The 27,823-nt window shown below is 43.1% G+C and overlaps 1 protein-coding gene across 5 annotated transcripts in view; it reads right to left on the bottom strand.

Annotated features, from left to right (window-relative positions):
- LOC137363949 (sodium/calcium exchanger 1-like) overlaps positions 1-27,823 on the bottom strand; it is a 401,527-nt gene that overhangs the window by 44,347 nt on the left and 329,357 nt on the right. For all 5 annotated transcript variants that reach the window (XM_068027466.1, XM_068027457.1, XM_068027463.1 and 2 more), the window contains one exon: positions 7,040-7,315. In XM_068027466.1, the coding sequence (XP_067883567.1) occupies positions 7,040-7,315 (276 nt within the window). The remainder of the gene's footprint in view (positions 1-7,039; positions 7,316-27,823) is intronic.

Raw genomic sequence — 27,823 nt, forward strand, 5'->3', positions numbered from 1 at the left:
ATATTAATTTTCTTAAATTCATTTGCTGTAAATCAGATGTGATTTCGCGCCCCCCGCACCCCCCCCCCCACCTAGTCCTTGAAGGGACTGCTGAAGGTTGCTCAAATAAGGCCAAGAAGTGTTTTAGTATTGTGTGAAGTTAGAAGGAATGCTCCTCCTGGCTCCACGAAACAACTGCCTCAATGCCCCCATCCATCCCCATTTGGCCAGACTTGCATTTTTGACTCAGCGTGGGGCAAAATTGGTAAAGCATGCCGTGACAGAATGCCTGATTGACACCCAGTTTGGCTGATTTATTCTGATGAGGGCCAAGACCAAATGTTTTTTTTTCTCTGGTCTCTCTGTTCCGGCATGCTATGGATTCATACTATGTTTGGGGCACTAAGGAATTTATGCCACATTATGTTCCTTTTGGCTGCCCTACTTTAGGGAAGAATGTCAAGGTCACAGAACTCTTTCCCCTAAAAAGCTGTTGAGGATGGGTCAATTTCAAAACTGAGATTGATAAGAGCTTTGATCAACAAGAATCAACAAGAGTTTCAGCATTATAACCAAGGTGGATATATGGAATCAGATCAGCTTTGATCTAATTGAATGGTGGAACAGGCTCGAGGGGCTGAATGACCTACTCCTGTTTCTATGTAGAGTTTTACCGAGATGACATGAAGGATGAAAAGCTTTAGTAATAATGAGAGACAAGGAAAATGAGGGCTCTTTTTTATTAAAGCAGAGAAGGTTAGAGGAGATCTGATAGTGGTGTTGAAAATAACATTTTGATAAAGAAAGATTTTGAAAATTTATTTCCACTAATCAGTAAGTCAGTAACTAGAGAACATAAATTTAAGATCATAACCAAAATTACAAAGTGAAAACTAAAAATGTTTTTAAACAGAGTTGTTAAGACATGGAAAGCCCAAAAGAAACAACTGTGGAAGCAGAATCCATAATAGTTTTCAAGAGGGAATTGGATAAACATTTGATAAATGGTATGGAGAAAGGGCAAGAGAATCTAGAAATGCCAATCCTTTTCAGAGATCCAGCACAATTATAATGAGTCAAATGGCTTATTCTGTGATGGTTCAATCTAATGTATTCTAAAGGTTCAAAAGTTAACTCCTGAAATCGCATACACCAGCACAGATTTTTATCCCATGTTTGTGGCTTTCAAATGTACAGCTAATTACCTTTACAAGTTGTTTAACATGGCACAGCTCCTTATATAACACAAGGTATATATGTGCCTCATTACTGAAGAATCCATGTACAGCACTCTTTTGATATCATGCCTTTTGCAGGATTCATCATTTGATGGATCTATTGAATAAAATACACTCCCTTGAAAGCCTGCATAGCTCCTCAATTAAACATCGAGTCGAGTATCATTACGTTTTGTTTCACTGTATTTTTCAAGCCTTTTCTTCCCTGGAAAAGGTATCCAACACTTACCTACTGTTGGGGTATTGCTTTAAGTGCTGGACTATTGCTTTAAGTGGCATACCTGAAATGGCTGTCCATCACCAGAAAGGATGTGATGCACAGACCCTTGTGACCTTTAAGCACTTGTTGCAAGCAGCCACAGTAACAACAATGTAAATCACCTTCCCAATATTGCTGTGTACAAGTTAGTATCTCTCGTCTGCGTGGTTGGTGTGGACACATTATAACACAAAACGCAACACCTAACTCCAATGAACTGATCTAAGATCCTGAAAATTCCACCTGTAGACAGGTAGTATAAGGTATGTATTGAGAAAAATAAGCCAATATTTCTTATTTATTTCCTCTTCCTGTGCTTCTCTTTACATATCCTGCTGAGTTCAGAACATCATTTTTTAAAATTCTTTCATGGGATGTGGTTGTCGCTGGCAAAGACAGCATTTGTTGCCCATCCTTAATTGCCCTTGACAACAGAGGGCAATTAAGAGTCAACCACATTGCTGTGGGTCTGGAGTCACATGTAGGTCACACCAGGTAAAGACGGCAGATTTCCTTCCCTGAAGTTCATTGGTGAACCAGATGCGTTTTTATAACAAGCGATAGTTTCATGGCGCCATAACTGAGACGAGCTTTCAATGACAGATTTTTATTAATAATTGAATTTTCTCACTCAGCCAAATGGGTAGGGTGGTTTTAGCTGGATAAATAATAAGATCTTTACCAGTAACTGTGCACACTTGGCGGATATTTCTGCCTGGTCTCTTGGCAGTTGTCCCAAGGTTCTCTGGGTGCCTCTCTACAAACAAAGAGTTGTGGTTGTTGGAGGCCAATCATCTCAGCCCCAGGGGACATTGCTGCAGGAGTTTCTCAGGGTAGTGCCCTAGGCCCAACCACCTTCAGTTGCTTCATCAATGACCTTCTCTCCAACATAAGGTCAGAAATGGGGATGTTTGATGATGATGGCAAAATGTTCAGTACCATTTGCAACTCCTCAGATACTGCATCAGTCAATGCCCATATGCAGCAAGACCTAGACAACATTCAGGCTTGGGCTGATAAGTAGCAAGAGACATTCACACCACACAAATACCAGGCAATGACCATCTCCAACAAAAAAGAATATAACCATTGTCCTTGACATTCAAAGGCATTACCATTGCTGAATGCCCCACTATTGACAACCTTGTGGTTACCATAGACCAGAAACTGAACTGGACTAGCCATATAAATACTGTGGCAACAAGAGCAGGTCAGAGTCTGGAAAACTGCAGTGAGAAACCCACCTACTGACTGCCTAAAGACTGTCCACCAACTACAAGGCACTAGTAAGGAGTGTGATGGAATACTCTCCACTTGCCTGGATGGGTGCAGCTCCAATGACACTCAAGAAGTTCGACACCATCCAGGACAAAGCAGCCTGCTTGATTGGCACCCCAACCAGTAAAGGCCTGCTCAGGCCAGGAGACAAAACCCGAGCCGAACCGGATAGAACCACATCGGACACGAGCCCGACCTGGCCCGAGTCCCTCCATTTTTTCCCGCTCCTGACCCGACCCAACCACCGGAATGTTCACTTTACCTACTTTCCGATTCCGAATCCGTTTCTTTTTAAACAACCCTTCAAGTCCAATTAATACTGTGTGTGCCTGACCCAGACCCGGAACTGCAACCCGACCTGAACCCGAACCCAACGCATGTCGTCGGGTCTCGTCGGGTTCAGGTCGGGTAGCAGGCCTTTACCATCCACCACCTTAAACATTCACTTCCTCCACCACCGGCGAGCCTTAACAGCAATGCGTACCATCTACAAGATGCAGTGCAGCAACGCACCAGGACTCCTTAGACAGCACCTTCCAAACCCACAATCTCTACCACCTAGAATGACAAGGGCAGCATTGGTATGGGAACACCACCACCTGCAAGTTCCCCTCCAAGTCACTCAGCATCCTGACTTGGAACTATATCGCCACCTCTTCGCCTTCCAGGTCAAAATCCTGGAACTCCCTAACAGTTCTATGGATGTATCTATACCACATGGCCTGCAATGGTTGAGGAAGATGGCTCACCACCAACTTCTCAAGGACAATTAGGGATGGGCAGTAAATGATGGCCTTGCCAGTAATGCTCACATACTAAGAACAAATAAATAAAAAGAAAGTAAGCACTCCATATCAGGAAAACATCCAATTATATCGATTTCTCATTGTTTTGCCTTGAACACTTTTAAACATGTGGTTGGTTTATGTATGTGTAGAACAGCTTTGTACGAACTGCTTTGCCTGTGCTGGGATGAGGGAGCAGTACCACAGGACATGCGCAATGCCAATATCATCACCCTCTATAAGAACAAGGGTGAACACAGTGACTGCAACAACTACCGTAGAATCTCCCTGCTTAGCATAGTGGGGAAAGTCTTCGCTCGAAGCGCTTTAAACAGACTCCAGAAGCTGGCTGAGCGTGTCTACCCTGAGGCACAGTGTGGCTTTCGAGCAGAGAGATCCACCATTGACATGCTGTTCTCCCTTCGCCAGCTACAGGAGAAATGCCGTGAACAACAGATGCCCCTCTACATTGCTTTCATTGATCTCACCAAAGCCTTTGACCTCGTCAGCAGATGTGGTCTCTTCAGACTACTAGAAAAGATTGGATGTCCACCAAACCTACTAGGTATCATCACCTCATTCCATGACAATATGAAAGGCACAATTCAGCATAGCGGCGCCTCATTAGACCCCTTTCCTATCCTGAGTAGCGTGAAACAGGGCTGTGTTCTCGCACCTACACTGTTTGGGATCTTCTTCTCCCTGCTGCTCTCACATGCGTTCAAGACTTCAGAAGAAGGAATTTTCCTCCACACAAGATCAGGTGGCAGGATGTTCAAGCTTGAAGACCAAAGCGAAGACCAAAGTACGGAAAGTCCTCATTAGGGAACTCCTCTTTGCTGACGATGCTGCTTTAACATCTCACACAGAAGAGTATCTGCAGAGACTCATCGACAGGATTGCGGCTGCCTGCAACGAATTTGGCCTAACCATCAGCCTCAAGAAAATGAACATCATGGGACGTCAGAAATGCTCCATCCATCAATATCGACAACCACGCTCTGGAAGTGGTTCAAGAGTTCACCTACCTAGGCTCAACTATCACCAGTAACCTGTCTCTCGATGCAGAAATCAACAAGCGCGTGGGAAAGGCTTCCACTGCTATGTCCAGACTGGTCAAGAGAGTGTGGGAAAATGACGCACTGACACGGAACACAAAAGTCCGAGTGTATCAAGCCTGTGTCCTCAGTAACTTGCTCTACGACAGCGAGGGCTGGATGTCAGCCAAGAGCGACGTCTCAATTCATTCCATCTTCGCTGCCTCCGGAGAATCCTTGGCATCAGGTGGCAGGACCATATCTCCAACACAGAAGTCCTCGAGGTGGCCAACATCCCCAGCATATACACCCTACTGAGCCAGCGGCGCTTGAGATGGCTTGGCCATGTGAGCCGCATGGAAGATGGCAGGATCCCCAAGGACAAATTGTACAGCGAGCTCATCACTGGTATCAGACCCACCGGCCGTCCATGTCTCCGCTTTAGAGACGTCTGCAAACGCGACATGAAGTCCTGTGACATTGATCACAAGTCATGGGAGTCAGTTGCCAGCAATCGCCAGAGCTGGTGGGCAGCCATAAAGGCGAGGCTAAAGTGTGGCGAGTCGAAGAGACTGTCACTCTAGAATTGGCCTTTATAGCCACTCCAGGCGCTGCTTCACAAACCACTGACCATCTCCAGGCGCTTACCCATTGTCTTTCGAGACAAGGAGGCCAAAGAAGAACAGCTATTTGAGCAAAACATTAATAATAGTTAATTGGTGCTGAATTCATAATAGATAAAATTGTCCAGTAGATTAACTCACAAACACAATTTTCATCTGTAGTTGCAGAGAAGTATTGCTTTTACTAGGAAGGTAGGAGGTGAGCAAGGGGAAGACAAGTTGTTCTGCTTCTGATTTAGATTGTAACCTGTGAGACACTGTATTTGACAGTGTAGAGCTAAATCCAGTCAGAACTGTGGCAATTATTTCCCAAAGGAAGATCCTACAAAGCAGTGAGGCACTGTAAATTGCTAAAAACTATGGCAGAAAAATATTACACATGAAGTGCAAAGAAGAACCTGTCAATAGAAAGTACATCAAGCCCATAAGGTGATGAGGGCTTCCAAGCATCTAAGGTAATAAACTTCTTTGTGTTGTATAGGAGCAAATTTGAGTTTTGCAATTGTGTGACCATTAAGAAATTACTGGCATGAAGTGTTATTGAAAAAATGCAAAATCCTTTCCTATGTTATAAAAGGTAAAGTATTTATTAACATAAGCAAAATACTGCAGATGCTGGAAATCTGAAATGGAAATATAAAATGTCGGAAATACTCAGCAAATAAGAGAGCATCTTGCTACAGAATCACAGAGGCCATCCAGCCCATCCTGTCCGTGCTTGCTCTCTGTGACAGTATTTCCAGCATTTTCTGTTTTTACTCATTAACAAATTGATTTGTCTCTCCCATGGAATATTAGAAATAGTAAATGAATATAAAAATTTAGTCAATAAATTTCCTGTGCAATGCCACTCTGATTGAAATAAGAAAGCATTTCTTTTACACAAACAGTAGTGAAAATCTAGAAATCACTCCCCCAAAATGCTGTGAATTCTACGTCAATTGAAGTTTTGAAGACTGAGATTGATTGATTTTTGATAGATAAGGCTATCAAGAGATTTGGCAGGAAGACAAGTGCCTGTTCCTATATTTCCTGCCTGTAATCTGTGATCCAAAATATGTCTGATGCTCAGTGCCCTAAAAACACTACCATAAATGTCACCTTACAAACTACACCACCGACCACCTCTCATTAGACTAGTGATATATGCTAAGAAGACAGACAGAACACCAAAATCAAAAGAGAAAAGTAAAAGAGAAGGGAGAACCAGCAGAGAGGCAGTAGATGATGACAGAAAAGAGGAAGCAGCACCACAGAAGCAGGTAAGAAAGAGCATATCCTCTGCCTTATTGTGACCAACATCATGGGGATTCAGCAGCATATATTATATACAGATAGTTATATAACTAGACACAATTATAGAATGATCAACATTGATTTGACTGATACAACAAGTGGAAAAAGTACTAAGATCCAAACTAAGATGAAAACACTTTGGAAAATCTAGGGTCCAGCAGTCGATATATGAACTCTCACCTACTTACATCTCGAGATATTCTCCAGTCACGAGACTGGATGTGGGATTAGGTGGGAAGATCCCATCAGTTGTGTATTTCAATCAATTTCTAAGTTTATTGCAGATTTCCAGCATTTGTAGTTTTTCTTTGATTTTGTTATATATGGAAAACCTATGAGGAGATCCCTACAGTTCAGGAGCCAAATTCAAAGAATATTTAAACTGAATCTAAATTACTGTACCCTTAATATGTACCAAAAATGTGAAGGATTGCAAAAAATAACCCTCTTGGTTGAAAGGTTAGATATGCCTTGTAAAAGTTAACTGGCACCTAACAGTATTCTAAATATGAAGGATATTCAAAGAGCAATGAAAGCTTTTTACCTGGAACAGAGGTTCCCAATGCGACAAATACTACTGCGGTAACAGAGTCCTTCAGTCCAATAGTGCAGCCAAAATGGGAAGCCAAGTCACCAATGATAGCAGTTAGGAGGCCAATCATCAAAATGGATACTACAAAGCAGGCCCAGCCATTCCAGTACTCCGTAGGAGGTACAATAGCAAAAAGAACTTTCCAGAAGACAGTCAGAAAGTGCATCACATAATCAAAGCATGAAGGCAGCTTCTCCTCAGCACATTCATCATCATCATCATCTTCACCTAGAAAAAAGTCAGAAGATTTTTATTAAAATAAATTTATTAAAATAAATCTGTTAAAGTATTGCATGTAGGATCATATGAATATATGCACATCAATATACACAGAGCATCATTGCAAGAATGAATCTTAAATATAGAGGGTTTTTGAAAAAGAGCAAAGCAAGATAGTGATTATTCCTCGTCTTTTGTGCTACACGTTCTTTTCAAGTACTGTACAAGTGCATGCATCCTATCTTTCTTCTTTGGCCTCCTTGTCTCGAGAAACAATGGGTAAGCGCCTAGAGCTGGTCAGTGGTTTGTGGAGCAGCGCCTGGAGTGGCTATAAAGGCCAATACTAGAGTGACAGACTCTTCCACAGGTGCTGCAGATAAAATTGGTTGTCGGGGCTGTTACACAGTTGGCTCTCTCCTTGCGCTTCTGTCTTTTTTCCTGCCAACTGCTAAGTCTCTTCGACTCGCCACTTTTTAGCCCCGCCTTTATGGCTGTCCGCCAGCTCTGGCGATCACTGGCAACTGACTCCCACGACTTGTGGTCAATGTCACAGGACTTCATGTCGCGTTTGCAGACGTCTTTAAAGCGGAGACGCGGATGGCTGGTGGTTCTGGTACCAATGATGAGCTCGCTGTACAATGTGTCCTTGGATCCTGCCATCTTCCAAGGGGCTCACATGGCCAAGCCATCTCAAGCACCGCTAGCTCAGTAGGGTGTATATGCTGGGAATGCTGGCCACCTCGAGGACTTCTGCATTCATATAGAACATACCAAAACATCATAAAAATATGTACCTTAGAATTTAACACATCCCCTCAACTGATTTAGAATTTCTTTGGATCGCAGTGTAAGCTTTCATCATTAACACATGATGCTTCTTGACATGCAATCTGATTTGCTTATCATTAAAAAAAACTAACCTCTACTAAGAGTCACAGATGTTGGACATTGAATAAATCTCATCACCAGCGCCAATGACAGCAAGGAATTCTCTCACATACAACACTTTTAACATGGGTGTGATATTTTATATATGAAACAGAAAGGTTGCCTTAACGGGGTCAACTGAGTGCAGGATCTCCTTCTAAGTACTTCAGATTTTCCACTTGGTCTTCTTAGCCAATCTAAACAAAGAGCACTAGAGGCATGGGTACTGCGTAACTGTATGAACAGAGCTTTGCAGATTTCAGGACATTAAGTCTATTGTTAGTTTAACAGCATTAGAAAAAAATGACTGGTTATTTAGTTGACACTTGTCGTTCTTTCAAATTCCCACACGTCCAAAATAGCGTAACGGTGCAACGTTACAAATAAGCTATAATTTAAGAGGAATCAACGTAACCCAGTGTTTATTTAAAGAAGACACAAAATTGTTGCGATAAAAATACTGGTTGGCTGCAGTCACAGAAGTAATTCTTAATTCTGCAAAATTTCACTCACTGTGAATGTATGTGAATTTGACTGCACATTCCCATGATTTTGTTATAGCCCTCACTCCTCGCCTTAGCCTGATGATAATCCAGTTTCTTAATAAACTTTTTAATGAAAACAGGAATAATTACTTTATACGGAAAGTTGATTGCACATTTCTGCAAAATCTGAGGGACAGTCTCAAGTCTTCTTTGAAGTTTGTTAATTTTATGCTCATTTAACATACATACATAGAACATAACAGCGCAGTTACAGGCCCTTCGGCCCTCGATGTTGCGCCGACCTGTGAAACCATCTGACCTACACTATTCCATTTTCATCCATATGTCTATCCAATGACCACTTAAATGCCCTTAAAGTTGGCGAGTCTACGACTGTTGCAGGCAGGGCGTTCCACGCCCCTACTACTCTCTGAGTAAAGAAACTACCTCTGACATCTGTCCTATATCTATCACCCCTCAACTTAAAGCTATGTCCCCTATGCCATCACCATCCGAGGAAAAAGACTCTCACTATCCACCCTATCTAGCCCTCTGATTATCTTATCATGTCTGCACTCACAGCCAAAATTAAAGATAACTGCTTATATATATTTCCACTGATCGATAAGCCGATAACTGAAGGGCATAAATCATAACTAAAAGAATGAAAGGAAAGGATTGAATATTTTTATGCAGATGAACCAACCAGAATCAGAATCCATTATAACTTTCAAAATGGAAGTGGATAAATCTAAAAAAATTTTAAGAGGCCACACGGCAAGGTCAAGGGAATTTGTAACTCTTACAGAGAACTGGCACAGGCACGCTTGACCAAATAGACCCTGAAGCACAGTCAGGCTGAAACAGGCTTAAGCTCCTCATTAAAAAATGCTCTGCGTAGTTTTTTGGTTTTTCCTGTGGCCTAACCAGCAGTCTTTAAAGAGACTGCTGGAGGCTGCCAAAACAAAGGTAATTTTCTGAATTTTAACTTACCTTGATCTGGAGCCAGGAGCAGCGGAACTTCCCTAAGGGCCACAGTCGGCATCACAGCAGGCCCAAATTGGTGTCCTTAAAACCACTGAGCTTCAACGGGTTTCAGAGGCAGATGAGCTGGGTCAGTGGCAGATTTGGGCAATGTTACACAGGTGGAAGTAGGTGGTATTAGTAATAGAGTCATAGAGCCATTTACAGCACATAAGGAGGCCATTCAGCCCAACAAGTCCATGCTGGCTCTCCAAGGAGCAATCCAGTCAGTCCCATTCCCCCGCTCGATTTCCGTAGGCCTGCAAGTTTATTTCCTTCAAATTGCCATCAATTTCGTTTTGAAATTATTGTCTCCGCTCCACCCCCCCCTTGTCGGCAGCGAGTTCCAGGTCATTATTGCCCGCTGCGTAAAAAAGTTCTTCCTCGCACAGAATCAAGGTGTAAAATATGAGTCATACCAGACTCACATCCTTCAAATTGATACAAGGTAGCTATCAAAGATCTGTTGAACTTTGAGAAAAGCACCAATGCAATGTCAAAATACATGCATGTCATGGTGATATTGGGCTACCATCCAGCTCAACGCATCAGTGACCTTCCTGATGCATACATATCAAGCACAATATCTGATATTGCAATGTTAAAGAGGTTCAGCTATAGGCATAAAAATTGACCCTGGTGCTCCGCAGCAAGATGGTGCAGTTTCCTGTGTAACTGTCTAGAAGTACAAGGACTGCAGAAATCTATGACACCAAGGTTGCGAACAGGCTGGTTCAGCCACAGACAGTTGCCAAGGATAAGGGTGTAGTCAGTAGCTAAGTACCTGTGTTTGTAGCAGGGACTGAAGTGAATGGCTTCGGTCTTCCCAATATTTAATTGAAGGAAATTTCTGCTCATTTAGTACTGGATGTCAGGCAAGTCAATTTACAAGGTAGTAGAACAAGGGGGATAAGAGTCGTACATATGAACATATGAATTAGGAGCAGGAGTAGGCCATTTGGCCCCTCAGGCCTGCTCCACCATTTGATAAGATCGTGGCTGATCTGATTGCAGCCTCAACTCTACTTTTCTGTCCAGCTGCTATAACCTTTGACTCCTTGTCAATCAAGAAGCCATCATTCAACCTTAAAAATATTCAATGACCGTGCCTCCATTGCTCTCTGGGGAAGAGAATTCCACAAGCTAATGAGCTCCTGAGAGAAAAAATTTCTCCTCATCTCCGTCTTAAATGGGGAACCCCTTATTTTTAAAACTTTGTCCCCTAGTTCTAGTCTCTCCCATAAGGGGAAACATCCTTTCAACATCCATCCTGTCAAGTCTCCTCAGGATCCTATATGTTTCAATAAGATCACCTTTCATTCTTCTAAACTCCAATGGATACAAGCCCAACCTGTTCAACCTTTCCTCATAAGATAACCCCTTCATCCCAGGAATCAGTCGAGTCAACCTTCTCTGAACTGCTTCCAATGCAATTATATCCTTTCTTAAGTAAGGAGACCAAAACTGTACACCATACTCCAGATGTGGTCTCATCAATGCCCTGTACAACTGTTAACAAAACTTCCCTACTTTTATATTCCATTCCCCTTGCAATAAATGACAATATTCCATTTGCCTTCCGAATCACTTGCTATAGCTGTATATTAATATTTTGTGATTCATGTACCAGGACACCCAGATCCCTCTGTACCACAGAGTTCTGGAATCCCTCTCCATGGAAATAAGACATTTCTGTTTCTGTTCTTCCTACCAAAGTGGACAAGTTCACATTTTGCCACATTATACTTCATCTACCAAATTTTTGCCCACAGACTTAACCTATCTATATCCCTTTGCAGACTCTTTGGGCTGAATTTTACCAGCAACTCGACATCGGGGGTCTCGCCTTAAAGTACTTGTGGGAGCAACCCACCAGGACCCTGAAGCAGAGAAGGCCCCGCTGCATTTTACCGGTGGCGCAAGGCCTCGGTGCGGCCTCCCCAACGCTCGGCAGTGAAGCTTTCATTTAAATTATAAAATCAATGCAAATAAATTTACACATACTTATTCTGTCCCGGCAGCAGTCTCACACTGATATTATGGCCGCTGGCCACACCTCGTGCACCTTTGGAACTCCGTTTGGAGTTCTGAGGCGAGTCACTGGTGAGGAGGGGGATAGAGTGAAATTATCAGGGTGGGGGGAGCGGGAAAACCTTTTCTATTGGTTGTGGGGATGATGGGAAGTGGGTGAGGGGCAAAGTTACAAAGTTCGGGGGGAAAGTCGATGATTAGGAAAAAGAGGTTTTCTGGTGTGTGAGCAACATTTAATGGCCATTGTGGGAATGGGTTAGGGGCCTTGATCTGTAAATAAAGTTTTCCATTTTACGTTGCCCACAGTGTGACTTTAAGAATTTATTATTTGTTCATAAAGGCTTGAAGCCCTTTAAAAATTGCGCCGGTGCCTGCGTGGTGGTGCCGGATGCCATTGCCGGGGACATAGCGGCCATGCCGCTACGTCATTGGCGGCGGCCGCTCTGCCTCCTCCATTTAGAAGAGGCACTGCGTGAAATATCACGGGGGTTCAGCAGTGGCGCTTCCATATCGGAAGGCCACCAAGTTCAAAGCACGCCACTCATAAAATTCAGCTCTTTATGTCCTCTTCACAACTTACTCTCCTCCCTATCTTTGTGTCATCGGCAAATTTAACAACCATACTTGCTTTTGGTTCTTTTGCCAATCGCTTTAAATCTGGGACCTCTCAATCCTTTGCAATCCTTTCACGAGTGGGAAGTTTTTCCCTATCCACTCTGTCGAGACCCCTCATGATTTTGAATACCTCTATCACATTTTCTTTTAGCCTTCTCTTCTTCAAGGAAAACAGCCCCAACTTCTCCAATCTTCATAACTGAGGCTCCTTATCCCTGGAACCAGTCTCATGAAGCTTTTCTGTACTCTCTCCAATGCCTTCACATCTTCCCTGAAGTGCGACGCCCAGAACTGGATGCAGTACTCCAGCTGAGGCCGAACTAGTGTCTTATATAAGTTCAACATAACCTCCTTGCTCTTGTACGCTATGCCCCTATTAATAAGGCCGAGGATACGGTATGCTTTGTTAACCGTACTCACAACCTGTTCTGCCACCTTCAATGATTGATGCACTTATAACCCCAACACAGAAGGTGGGCCTATCACATGACTGTCAACCAGTGATTCAACATGATGGCTATCAGTGTATATTCCCTCTTGCAATTTAATCAGACCATATCTAGGAATTCCCTTCTTTCAATCAGGGTAATGTTTTGCTAATGAGAGCGGGACAGGTAGTTCACTCAAATTCCCCAGGTCATTGTTGAGGGGACTGGGCAGACAACTCATCTCCACCTTGATGCATTGGAATGTAGCGTATAGTGATTCAAAGAGTTTGGCAGTGCTCAAGGATATCTATTTCAATGCAAGGAGTATAGCAAATAAAGCAGATGAGCTGAGGGCACAGATTGACATGTGGCAGTATGATATCATAGCTATTACAGAAATACGGCTGAAGCAGGAACAGGAATGGCAGCTCAACATTCCTGATTACAGGGTTATCAGATGCGATAGGGAGGGGGATAAGGAGGGGGAGTGGCAATTCTGGTCAAGGCAACTATTACAGCTGTGAGGAGGGATGATATGTTGGAAGGTTCATCAAATGAGACCATATGGATTGAGCTAAGAAACAAAAAAGGGGCAATCACACTGCTGAGAGTGTACTAAAGACCCCCAGTCAGAGGAAGATAGAAAAGCAGATATGTAGGCAAATTTCTGAGAAGTGCAAGAACAATAGGGCATTAATAGTAGGGGATTTTAATTACCCCAATATTAACTGAGATAGTTTTAGTGTGAAAGGAATTCAGGGAGCAGAAATCTTGAGGTGCATTCAGGAGAACTTTTCTGCCCAGTATGTAGCAAGTCTGTACCATTATTCAAGAAGGGTAGGAGGGATAAACCAGGCAATTACAGGCCGGTGAGTCTTACATCAGTGGTTGGGAAAATATTGGAAACAATTCTGAGGGACAGGATTAATCTCCACTTGGAGAGGCAGGGAGTAATCAGGGATAGTCAGCTGGCTTTGTCAGGGGGAGATCATGCCTAACTAACTTGATTGAATTCTTCGAGGAGGTGACTAAATGTGTAGATGAGGGTAAAGTAGTTGATGTAGTATACATGGATTTCAGTAAGACTTTTGATAAGGTCCCCCATGGGAGATTGGTTAAGAAGATAAGAGCCCATGGGATCCAGGGCAATTTGGCAAATCGGATCCAAAATTGGCTTAGTGGCAGCAGGCAGAAGGTAATGGTCGAGGGCTGTTTTTGCAATTGGAAGCCTGTGACCAGTGGTGTACCACAGGGATCGGTGCTTGGACCCTTGCTGTTTGTAGTGTACATTAATGATTTAGATGCAAATATGGGAAGTATGATCAGTAAGTTTGCAGATGACACGAAAATTGGTGGTGTTGTAAATAGTGAGGAAGAAATCCTTAGATTACAGGGAGATATAGATGGGCTGGTAAGATGGGTGGAGCAGTGGCAAATGGAATTTAATCCTGAAAAGTGTGGGGTAATGCATTTTGGGAGGACTAACAAGGCAAGGGAATATACAATGGATGGTAGGACCCTAGGAAGTACAGAAGGTCAGAGGGACCTTGGTGTACTTGTCCATAGATCACTGAAGGCAGCAGCACAGGTAGATAAGGTGGTTAGGAAGACAAATGGGATACTTGCCTTTATTAGCCGAGGCATAGAATATAAGAGCAGGGAGGTTATGATGGAGCTGTATAAAATGTTAGTTAGGCCACAGCTGGAGTACTATGTACAGTTCTGGTCACCACACTATAGGAAGGATGTAATTGCACTGGAGAGGGTGCAGAGGAGATTCATCAGGATGTTGCCTGCGCTGGGTCATTTCAGCTATGAAGAGAGACTGAAAAGGCTGGGGTTGTTTTCCTTAGAGCAGAGAAGGCTGAGGGGGGACATGATTGAGGTGTACAAGATTATGAGGGGCACTGATAGGTTAGATAGGAAGAAACTTTTTCTGTTAGTGGATGGGTCAATAACCAGCGGACATAGATTTAGGGTAAGGGGTAGGAGGTTTAGAGGGGATTTGAGGAAATTTTTTTTCACCCAGAGGGTGGTTGGAATCTGGAACACACTGCATGAAGAGATGGCGGAGGCAGGAACCCTCACAACATTTAAAAAGTATTTAGATGAGCACTTGAAATGCCATAGCATATATGGCTACGGGCCAAGTGCAGGAATATGGGATTAGAATAGTTGGGTGCTGGATGGCCGGCACAGGCACTATGAGCTGAAGGGCCTGTTTCTGTCCGGTATAACTTTATAACTCTAAGTCCAACAAGAGAGGGCACAATTTTAGACTTAGTTTTAGGAAATGAAGTTGGGTAGGTGGAAGGACTGGCAGTGGGAGAGCATTTCGGTGGTAGTGATCATAATTCAGTCAGGTTTAACATAATTATGGAAAAGGACAGAGAAAGAACAGGAGTTAGAGTTCTCAATTGGGGCAAGGCCAATTTTACTAAACTGAGGAGTGATTTAGCGGAAGTGGACTGGAAACAGCTACTTGAAGGTAAATCAGTGTCAGAACAGTGTTTAAACAGCATTTAAAGGGGAGATTCAAGGGGTTCAGGGTAAACATGTTTCCACAAAGAAAAAGGGTGAGGTGGCTAAATCCAGAGCCTCATGGATGTCAAGGAGAGTACAGGGTAAGAAAAGGCAGAAAAGGAAAGCTTATGTCTGACACAGAGAACTCAATACTGCAGAAAACCGAGAGGAGTATAGAAAGTGGAGGGGTGAAATAAAAAAGGAAATTCGGAAAGCAAAGAGAGGGTATGAAAGAATATTGGCAAGCAAAATCAAGGTGAATCCAAAGATGTTTTATTAATACATTAAGAGTAAGAGGATAACTAAGGAGAGAGTAGGGCCCATAAAAGACCAAAAAGGTAACCTATGTGTAGGAGCAGAAGATATTGGTATGGCTCTTAATGAATACTTTGTGTCTGTCTTCACAAAAGAGAGGGATGATGCAGATACTGTAGTTAAGAAGAAAGAGTGTGAAGTATTGGATGTGATAAACATAGGGAGAGAGGAAGCATTAATGGGATTAGCATCCTTGAAAGTTGATAAATCACCAGGGCCAGATGAAATGCTGCTAAAAGAAGCAACAGAGGAAATAGTAGAGGCTCTGACCATCATTTTCCAGTCCTCACTGGATACAGATGTGCTGCCGGAGGATTGGAGAATTGCTAACGTTGTACCTTGGTTTAAAAAGGGAGCGAAGGATAGACCGAATAATTACAGGCTAGTCAGTCTAACTTCAGTCGTGGGCAAATTATTGGAATCTATTCCGACAGACAGGATAAACTGTCATTTAGAAAGGCACAGGTTAATCAAGGATAGTCAGCATGGATTTGTTAAGGGAAGATCTTGTTTGACCAACTTAATTGAATTTTTTGAAGAAGTAACAAGGAAGATAGATGAGGGTAGTCCAGTTGATGTGGTCTACATGGAGTTTAGCAAGGCTTTTGACAAGGTCCCACATGGCAGACTGGTTAAAAAATAAATTCCCATGGGATCCAGCGAAATGCAGCAAGGTGAATACAAAATTGGCTCAATGGCAGGAAACAAAGGGTAATTGTGGACGGCTGTTTTAGCAACTGGAGGGTTGGTTCCAGCGGCGTTCCGCAGGACTCAGTACTGGGCCCCCCTGCTGTTTGTGGTGTATATTAACGATTTGGATATAAGTGTAGAGGGCATGAGCAAGAAGTCTGCGGATGACACAAAGATTGGCCATGTGGTAGATAGCGAGGAGGATTGTTGTAGGCTGTAGGAAGATATTGATGGTCCAGTCAGATGGGCAGAAAAGTGACAAATGGAATTCAACTTGGAGAAGTGTGAGGTGATGCATTTGGGGAGGTCAAACAAGGCAAAGGAATACACGATTAATGGGAAAACACTGAGAAGTGTAGAGGAAGTAAGGGACCTTGGAGTGAATGTCCACAGATCCCTGAAGGAAGCAGTAACTCGATAAGGTGGTTAAGGCGGCATATGGAATCCTTTCCCTAATTAGCCGAGGTATAGAATACAAGAGCAGGGAGGTTTTGCTGGAACTGTATAGCTCATTAGTTAGGCCACAACTTGAGTACTGTGCACAGTTCTGGTCAGCTCATTACAGAAAGGATGTAATTGGACTAGAGACAGTACAGAAGAGATTTACGAGGATGTTGCCAGGACTGGGAAAATGCAGCAATGAGGAAAGATTGGATAGGCTGGGGTTGTTCTGCTTGGAACAGAGAAGGCTGAGGGGAAATCTGATTGAAATGTACAACATTTTGAGGGGCCTGGATAGAGTGGAGGTGAAGGGTTTATTCACCTTAGCAAAGAGGTCAGTGACGAGGGACATAGATTTAAAGCGATTGGTAGAAAAATTAGAGGTGAGATGAGGAAAAACGTTTTCACTCAGAGGGTGGTGGGGGTCTGGAACTCACTGCCTGAAAGGGTAGTTGAGGCGGAGACCCTCAGCTCATTCAAAAGGAGTCTGGATATGCACCTCAAGTGCCGTAAGCTGCAGGGCTACGGACCAAATGCTGGAATGTGGGTTTAGAACAGGTGGATTTTTTTTCGGGCGGCACAGACACCATGTGCCAAGTGGCCTCTTTCTGTGCCTTAAACTTTCTATGAAATTCCGGTGGCCATCTTGGCTGCTAGCAAAATTACCTTTTATCTGTTTCTTTTTCCTTTTTAAAATTTAGGTTTCCAGCTGGTGGATAAAAAAAAAAATCAGCATTCGGCATGTTTTCGTGGCAATGCTAATATGTTACTCCTACACCATGAGCTCTTATTTTGTGCAGTAACCTTTGATGTGGCATCTTATCAAATGCCTTTTTGAAATCCAAGTACACCACACCTGCAGATTCGCCTTTATCCACCTTTCTTGTTACTTCCTCTTAGAACTCTAATAAATTAGTCGAACATGATTTCCTTTTCACAAAACCACGTTGACTCTGCCTGATGACATTAAGAGTTTATCAGTGCCCTGCTATAACCTCCTTAATAATAGATTCTATCATGTTCCCTGTGATCGATGTTAGGCTAACTGACCTGTCGTTTCCTGCTTTCTGTCTCCCTCCCTGCTTGAAAAGAGGAGTTACATTTGCTATTTTCCAATCTGATGGGGCCTTTCCAGAATCTAGGGAATTTTGGAAAATTACAACCATCACATTACAACCATTATAACTACTATTGCAGCAGCTACTTCTTTTAAGACCCTAGGATGCAGGCCATCAGGTTCTGGGGACTTGTCAGCCTTTAGTTCTAATAGTTTTCTCAGTACCCTTTCCCTGGTGATTGTAATTGTTTTAAGTTCCTCCCTTTCACCTCTTGATTTCCAAGTATTTCTGGGATGTTACTTGTGTCTTCTACAGTGACAACAAGACACAAAATATCTGTCCAAAGCTTCCGCTATTTCCTTATTTTCCATTATAAATTCCCCAGAATCATTCTCTAGAGGAACAATGCTCACTTTAGTTACTCTTTTCCTTTCTAAATGCTTGTAGAAACTGGTACTATCCGTTTTTATATTTCTGATTAGCTTTCTCTCAGTCTAATTTCTCTCATTTTTTTCATCAATCTTTGCTGGTTTTTAAACTCTGTCCAATCTTCTGACCTACCACTAACCCTTGCAGGACTGTACGCTTTTTCTTTCAATTTGATGCGATCCTTAACTGCCTTAGTTAGCCACAGATGGTGCATCATTCTCATAAAGTCTTTCTTTCTCATTGGAATGTATCTTTGCTGAGTGTTATCAAATATCTCCTTAAATGTCTGCCACTGCACCTCCACTGTCCTACCCTTTAATCCCAATTTCCCAGTTCATTTTAGCTAGTTCTGCCTTCATACACTTGTAATTGCCTTTGTTTAGGTTTAAAACACTAGTCTCAGACCCACATTTCACACCCTCAAACTGAATGTGAAATTCAATTATGTTATGATCATTCTGCTCTGAGAAACTGCTCAACTGGATGTAGATTCGAAGCCTTGGGGACTGTCTACGAAAAGGATAATTCTGGATCATCAGCAAAAATGTGCTGCTGGGCACACTTAGAGAGAGTTTGGAGGAGTCCATCTCAAGCATGAGTGCCATGAGGTTTCAGGCCTTTGCGAAGATGTCTTTGTCCATGGAAAGAGTAGCCACCTGCATGGAACAACAAATGTGGCAGTCAAACGAGTACATGCTGGCCCTCACCAATGGCTTGCACACTCTGAATGCCAACTTAAACAGAACTGATCAAACTTTGCCTTGGCCCTTTAGTGGCCCCCTGATGTGCAGCAAAGTGGTCTCCTGCCAATTGCTAGCTGGGGAGTATGGGGGGGGGGGGGCCTTGAAAGGAAGTTGGAGAAAGGAGACATGGAAGCTGGAACTTCTCCCCTGTTGCCCCACCTCATGCTGTCTCATGTCCCAATGGCCAAGTCTGCCTCTGCACAGGTGCAGATGGAGCAGTCTTTGAAGGGGCTCTCATGAGCTCCAAAACTCGGAGAATATTGGCCAATAGCATCTCATCATTCAGAACAGGGATATAAACAGCCTGCCTCTACCTCTGCTGAAGTCACAGGATTTGCACCAGGAAGAAATAACAGAAAAAGAGTAAAGATTGGTAGTTGTATGAGGGTACACGTGCCACAAGGTTAGATTAAGTTTCTGTTATATTTTGAGTCACATAAAAATGGTTTATAGCACTTTCCCATTTTTGCCTACTGCCTGGGAAGTGAGATTCTCATTTGGGATGAATGCTGAGACAGAATTTGTGAACAATGGGTGTCTGTGATAGGGATGCTTTGTTGATTGCAGGACTTTTTTGTGTTCAGGCAGGATGTGGAGGGAGCCAAGTGGGTTCAGTACCTGGTTGCCAGATGGGTGCTCTGGTGCAACCTAACTAAGACATTCCATTATGGGGGCATTTTAGGAAACAACATGTGCCACTGTTGGTGCCGTAGTCACATCACATTCCTCCTCTTCGGAAGAGGTAATGCATATCTTGCTTCTCTTTCAGCCTTGCTGCTGTGTTATGTAGTTCATAGCACATCACACAATAATTATTCTCGAGACCATGGTTGGTGTACACTGAAGGGCACCTTCAGGTCTGTCCAGGCACCTAAAGCGCATTCTTCAGCATGCCAATTGCTTGCTCTATTACAGATCTTGTCATATGCATACAATTGTAGCACTTTGGGCCTCATTGCTTGGGCTTCTCACAGGTGTCTTGAGCCATGTTTTAAACAGGTAGCCCATGTTTCCAAGGAGTCAGCCAGTAAGTCTGTTATGAGGTCTGAAGAGTTCAGAGAGGGTGGACTGGTGCAGAACGAATGAATCATGGAAGCTCCCTGGGTATCTTGCACACACTTGCATGATGACCTTTTTTGTGATTGCACATGGACTACAGATTGATGGAGTGGTTCGCAAGCACTCTTGGGTGATCTGGGGGTGCTGCGACTGCCACGTGTGTCGATCACTCCCTGCACCTGTGGGAAGCCAGCCAGAGTCACAAACCTGAGTACCCCCTCATTCTAACTAACCTCATCGGCGACAAAGTGCACATCATTTCCTGCCCGGGCAAACATAGCATCAGTCACTTATGCGATGCATTTGTGGGAGGCAGACTGTGATATTCTGCAAACATCTCCTGGAATGAGCCTGAGGAAAGTTGAAGGAAGTGATTACTTTGACAACCACTGGAAAAGCATGGCCACCAGTCCACTTGGCAGCAGGTCTTCCAGTAGGCAACAAATGTCTGTTACAACTTGATGGTTTACCCTGAGTCTCCTCAGATACTATTGTTCAGACTGCTCAAGGAAACTGATTCTCTACCTAAAAACTCTTGTGGGTATCGCCTCCTGTGAGCTGCTCCACTGTGCTCATTCCCTCTCTCGTGTGGGCAGCAGGCAGGGCTATGAGAAGGATGCTGTTGCTCCTGCTGGTGGTCCCCCTGCTGCTGCTCATCTTGGTCCTCATCTGAGGTGCAAGGTAAAGCTGACACCCTTGCTGATCTGATGTATGATAGTTGGAAGTGGAGATCCTACATGCAAACCTCCAAAGTTGTGAAAGTAATCTCCAACGCAGTGAAAGTCATCAGAAAAGTCCTCAAAGTAGTGAGTGCACACTCTCAGCCAAGTACTGAGTAAAAGTCTTTCACTTAGGCAAGGAAGCAAATGTGAGGTCTCAGTACCTAAGGATTTTTTTGCCTGACATTTCTTCAGCCCAATCAATTGTTGAAAACGCCGGTTAAAATAGCTGTTAATGAGATATTAACATATTTAAATTGGCAGCCCACCTTTTCCGAAAGGACTTCTTGCATGCTGCCGAAAACATTGCAGTCAAATGTGGAGGTTGGTGGGTTGGAGCTAGCTTTGTGGCACGCTGTCAATTTCAGCACTTTTAAATACCCATTCGCTCTTTGAAATTAAAGTTCATCCTCATATTTTTGAAATGTAACATTTTGACTTTGCTGATTGCTGCATGAGGAAAACATGATAATCTAAATCAAGTTAATCACGGGGTTCATATTAATTAAACCCATTATAAGATTGGAAGTTTCACTGCTACTCTGACTCATTTGGCAGTAGAATCACACGTTGTAAAACAGAATGAAAAAGAATAAATTACTACTAGATTGGAAAATCTGTCATGTTTCAACACTGTGAAAACATAATATGTACATATTATAGAGATGCTGTGGTATTACCAAGGCATGGGTTAAAAATGAATGCTTATTTACAGGGTGACTTAGATGTGTTGATGGTCTTTTTAATAGTGCTGACATTATACTTCAGAGAAACGCCGTATGGATGTCGTTTATTTTATGCCAAACATGCAAATTAATTTATTGTCATCCAGGATAAACGAAGTTTGCCTGAAACTATTGATGTAAATTGAAATCTGCTGGGTTTATGAATCTCTATCAATCGTCCTCCATACAATGAATTACTTCCGTACCAGACCAACTTACTACAGCATTTGACAGATATATGAAAAAATGAAAGGGGATCGAGTTAACTGGTCACAGTTGTGATGGTAATAGGTGTACTACAATTGACCTCGATACCCTTTCTAAGATCAACAGAAATCAACCTGGAGTTCTGCTCATAATCAAGAAGATCCAGCAATCACGATTGGCAGGTTTGTCTATGTAGACATCAGGTGAAGACAAGGTCAGAGTATTTAAAAAGCTTTCTGATGTAACAAAATCTTAAATAAGAAACACTTTTTAATGCTATTTTAACTATTAGGGAGCTCATACAAAATGATTCAGAAGAGTATCGTTGCAATTGACAATGCAGGTGCCTTTTTAAATGTTAGGTTGCTTATACTCAAAAGAAATAAATATTTGCATTTATAAAATGCCTTTCATGTTTTTCTTGTACAATCCTACCTTCTTAGCAGTGAATTTAAGCATGTATTTCAACAGACAAAACCAAATTGTGACTATTTCTATCCTCACCTGACATCTACATACAAAGGGGTAAAGTTTCTGGTTGTTTCCGCTAGAAACACTGGACTTCATTTCTAGAGGGCCAGAACTGAAAAGCAGGGAAGTCATGTAAAGCATGTATAAAACCTTGGTTAGAACACACTTCACAGTTTTGAACTCCATATCATCAAAAGGATATAGAGGAACTGGTGAAGGTGCAAAAAAATTACAAGTATGATGTCAGAACTGAAAGGTTATACCTATCAGAAAAGATTGAACAGGCTGAGGCTCTTTTCTTTAGACTGAGGGGTAACCTGATGGAAGAGTTTGATAGGTAGACTTAGAGATGTTTCCACTTGTGGGGGAGATCAAAACTAGGGGCCAGAAATATGATAGATACTAATAAATCCAGTAACAAATTCAGGAGAAACTTATTTACCCAGAAAACGCTTAGAATGCGGCACTCACTAACACAAAGAGTAGTTGAGGTCAATAGCATAGATTTACGGGTAGGCTAGATAAACATGAGGGAGAAAGGAATAGGAGATTATGTTTAGATGAAGAGGGATGGGAAGAGGCTCATGTGGATCATAAACACTGCATGGACCAGCTGGGCCAAATGGCCTGTTTCTGTGCTGTACAGTCTTTGCCATTTTTACCTGCCAGAACTGTCAGATTCATCCTGATGGCTGATGTTCTGGCGATTATATAGTGGTCTTCTTACTGCTAAATTGTGCTCCTTTGATATGTTAAAATAGTGTTTGGAGGATGCAGAATGAAAAATAATAGATTACTTCGGCTCATCAAAAGGAAATTGGATGGGTAGGGATACAGCGGGGGAATGGGACTGATTGGATTGCTCTATAGAGAGCTGACATGGACTCAATGTGCCGACTCGCCTCCTTCTGTGCAGTCATGACTATAAATACCTGGCGAATCCAGGCGAAAACGGCTGAATCAGTGAAAAATACGGGGGAATTTTAAATGTTAAGTCAGTTACACCAAAAACCACTTACATTCATGGTTTCCATAATCTTTTATGCTGGTTTAAGATTAAATTCTTCCGATCAGGACCAGCCCACAAAACTGGTCATGCACCCACATTGCAAGATTCCACCTATTGTGCTGGTTAGGGAAGGCTCTTCAAATCGCATTTTTTTTTTTGGTGTACAGGCACTAGTAGACACATTTTAAAAGCTTTTTCATATCAAAAAATATTGACTTACTAAGAACCTGTCTGGTGAACACCATTGAAACTAACAAACGATTAAGAATAGTTTGTTAATGTCATTTTCAGTGATTTTATATTGGATTACTCACAAGTGGATGACTGAACACTCTGTTACGGAAGTGCTTCCATTGTTTTTTAATATTTTTATTTTTTGAGGACTTGTATTAAAACTGAAAAGATTCCATTGTTTTTTTTTAAGTTCACCAAAGGACAAGATGTTATTTGAAAACCACTTGTGCTGGAGGCCACCCGTAATTTGGGCTCAGAAAACAGCAGAACCCTTGGTGACTTGCATAAAAATGGTTAGAGAAGCCACATGTCAAGGTTTAGGAAGGTCAGGAAGTCAACCCTCTGTTTGGGGTTTGGACATTGTTTTCAGTTAGTTGTGTTGTGAACTGCAGTAAGAGTGCAACCCAGGAAGCTTATGGCTGCAAATGCAAGAAAATATTTCATAAGAATCCTGAAGGTTATCAGGGTTTTGTGTCTGAAGGGAAAGTAACCCCATACACCTCAAGTGGGGCAAGCAAGTCCAAAGTAATTCTCAAGGGCACAGGGGCCACTAGATCCCATTTACGGGGAAAAGGCCTGGCCTATCCACCAGAGTGCAGTGAACACCAAAATGGTGGTGAAGGGTACTGGAGGGCAGTGTATGCCTATACATGTACACCAGGTGCACCTGGAGTGCGACCTAGCATTGGGACCGGTGATCGTAGAGATTGTCCCTAGTTTGCCTGTGGATGGAGTTGATCTGCTCCTAGGTAAAATGATCCGATGGGGGTGAAGGTGGAACCTCCCCCAATAGTGAAAGACCGCAGGAGGTCCAAGAGTCATGGTCATGGCAGGAGACAGACCCCTGTAGTTTCCCTGAATGATCAGGCCATAATCAAACCAGCTCCCCCAGAGGAGACTGCATGAGCACTGCAGGCAGATGACCATAAGTTCTGCCTCTCAGACTATCTTTGGAAAGTTTGGAGACCCAGGGAATGAATTAAATGGATTTTCCCTAGCTGCGGCTCAGCGAGCCGACACAGTATTGCGAGAGTTAGCACAGACAGCCCAATCTGAAAGTGAAGCAGAGGAAGTCGCTGATTACTAAGGGCGGCACAGTGGCGCAGTGGTTAGCACCGCAGCCTCACAGCTCCAGGGACCCGGGTTCGATTCCGGGTACTGCCTGTGTGGAGTTTGCAAGTTCTCCCTGTGTCTGCGTGGGTTTTCTCTGGGTGCTCCGGTTTCCTCCCACAAGCCAAAAGACTTGCAGGTTGATAGGTAAATTGGCCATTATAAATTGTCACTAGTATAGGTAGGTGGTAGGGAAATATAGGGACAGGTGGGGATGTTTGGTAGGAATATGGGATTAGTGTAGGATTAGTATAAATGGGTGGTTGATGTTCGGCACAGACTCGGTGGGCCGAAGGGCCTGTTTCAGTGCTGTATCTCTAATCTAATCTAATCTATTTAAAGAATGAGGTGCTGATGAGGAAATGGTGTTCTCCTCACAGACCTGAGAGCAAGGAGTGGGCAGTAGTTCACCAGTTAGTGGTGCCACAGAGGTACCGGAGAGAAATATTAAGAAGGGCCCACGAGACTACAGTGGCTGTACATGCTGGTATACGAAAGACCAAACCCCGCATAAGACAGCAGTTTGACTGGCCAAAACTCCACAAGGATGTGGTGGAGTACTGCAGGAGTTGCCACATGTGCCAGGTTGAGGGGAAACCCCAACTTACAGTGAAACCTGCAGCCCTAAGTCCTGTACCGGTGTTAGGAGGACCCTCCAGCAGAAGGCTGGTGAACTGTAAGGGACCCTTGCCAAGAACAAAAAAGGGACAGGCAGGCACAAGGCTGGCAAAAGTTTTGACAAGAGAAGGGGAAAAAGTGACCAAGAAGGCAGGTTAAAGGACGTCCGGGAGGAATTCCAGATGAAAACCCCTACTGTCCGCTCAGCCAACCAAGAAACATGTGAAAAATTAGATCCCACATCCTCCGACATAAATGCAGACACGAGAAGTACCCCGCCAGAGTGGCTAACAGCATTTACAGGAACCTGCAGAGACAAAGATCGACCTCTAGGGGCAGAGAAACCATGAGGGTGGTGCCTCACCTAGTTGAAGTGCCACAGGGGAGTGCAGTAGTCTGCATAAATACCTGCAGGCAGGAGTGTCCTCTGGAACAAAGGGGAGATTAGCAAAGAATCCGCCCCCACAGTCAAAATAAAAGTGACCACCCATCCCCTGAAGTCAAAAGCCTTTGCATGACTTAAAGCATTGAAAGAGTTCAGAATAGACCCGCCCACTACCGACTCTTTAAAAAAAATTACCTCAGCAGGAACAAAACCCTAGACAGCCATGGAAATGGGCAAACGGAAGAGAAACTTGCCAAAAAAACATGCATACTGGGATGCCAAAAAGGGGGCAATTAAAGCAGCACTGGCACCAGACTGTAATCAGTTTTAGCATTTATGAATGAATGAGAGTAATGCATGTTTTTTTTGTATTTTACAATTTTCTCAACCCTTTTAATGAAATGCACCTTTTCTCAAGTCATAGAATCATAGAAACATAGAAAATAGGGGCAGGAATAGGCCATTCGGCCCTTCGAGCTATCTCCACCATTCATTATGATCATGGCTGATCATCCAACTCAGTAACCTGTTCCCGCTTTCGCCCCATACCCTTTGATCCCTTTCGACCCAAGAGCTATATCTAACTCCTTCTTGAAAACATACAATGTTTTGGCCTCAACTGCTTTCTGTGATAGAGAATTCCACAGGCTCACCACTCTCTGGGTGAAGAAATTTCTCCTCATCTCAGTCCTGAAAGGTTTATCCCGTATCCTTAGACTATGACCCCTGGTTCTGGATTCCCCCACCAATTGGGAACATCCTTCCTGCATTTATCCTGTCAAGTCCATTCAGAATTTTATAGGTTTCAATGAGATCCCCCCTCACTCTTCTGAACTCCAGCGAATATAATCCTAACCGACTCAATCTCTCCTCATACGTCAGTCCCGTCATCGCAGGAATCAGTCTGGTAAACCTTCACTGCACTCCCTCTATAGCAAGAACATCCTTCCTCAGATAAGAAGACCAAAACTGCACATAATATTCCAGGTGCGGCCTCACCAAGGCCCTGTATAATTGCAGCAAGGCATCCCTGCTCCAGAACTCGAATCCTCTCGCTATGAAGGCCAACATACCATTTTTGCCTTTTTTACCGCCTATTGCACCTGCATGCTTACCTTCAGCGACTGGTGTCTTGTTGCATATCCCCATCTCTCAGTTTATAGCCGTTCAGATAGTAATCTCCCTTCCTGTTTTTGTTACCGAAGTGGATAACCTCACATTTATCCACATTCTACTGCATCTGCCATGCATTAGCCCACTCACTCAATTTGTCCAAATCACTCTGAAGCCTCTCTGCATCCTCCTCACAACTCACCCAGTTTTGTGTCATCTGCAAATTTCGAGATATTACATTTAGTATTTCATTCGCATTTCATTCTGCTGAGTCTGGAAGTGTCATGCTAGTCCCCCACCTGCCAAGAATGAAGCACATTAATTTTATCATAAACATTGATTTTAAACTGTTACTGGAGTGAGGGGGGGACTTCTTGAACAGATCAGTGGTGGCTGGAAAAGACATTGGCATATTAACCGATGGGTTTGGAAGGACAAAGCAGCCATTCCCTGACATTCAACCCACAATGGACATTTGAACACCAGACGTTGAAGGTAGGGGAGCTCACATTCCAGGTTGACTGCTAAGATGGCCGAATACACAAACAGACATGGTCAGACCAGCTGGTCCCATGACGAACCTGCTGGGCAACCTGAGTTTTTTAAAATTTGTACAAAGAGTTTGGAGAGAAAGTCTGTTTGCTCCTGGACTGAAAAGATCGCTCTCTTGTCTGCTCCCATCTCTTTCTCATAAGCCTTTGAATCCACTGAAGATACATGAATCCCAAGAGAGAAAAGTCTTCCACAGTGAACAAGGTTTAAGAAGAATACTGGGCCCCAACGAAAAGCAAGATCTACCTACAATCAAGGACAGTGAGCCCGAAGATCTGTAACAACTCTTCAGATATTGCCTCAAAACTTTCCACTTTATTTTTCTTTTGATCTTTTCTGTCTCTATTTGCATGTGTGTATCCGTAGGCATTAACCGAATTAGAGTTTAAGTTTAATAAATTTTAACTTTTCTTCTTTAAAGAAAGCCTGTTTGTGCTGGTTTCTTTGATTTATAATTAGAAAGTGGTGAACAAGGTTTCACCAAGGGGGAGATAAAAACAGTGTGTTTAAAATTAAATAAAAACAAGAAATGCTGGAAATACTCAGCAGGTCTGGTAGCATCTGTGGAGAGAGAAGCAGAGTTAACGTTTCAGGTCAGTGACCCTTC

The sequence above is a fragment of the Heterodontus francisci genome, chromosome 3, assembly GCF_036365525.1.
Source record: "Heterodontus francisci isolate sHetFra1 chromosome 3, sHetFra1.hap1, whole genome shotgun sequence".
Taxonomy (NCBI): domain Eukaryota; kingdom Metazoa; phylum Chordata; class Chondrichthyes; order Heterodontiformes; family Heterodontidae; genus Heterodontus; species Heterodontus francisci.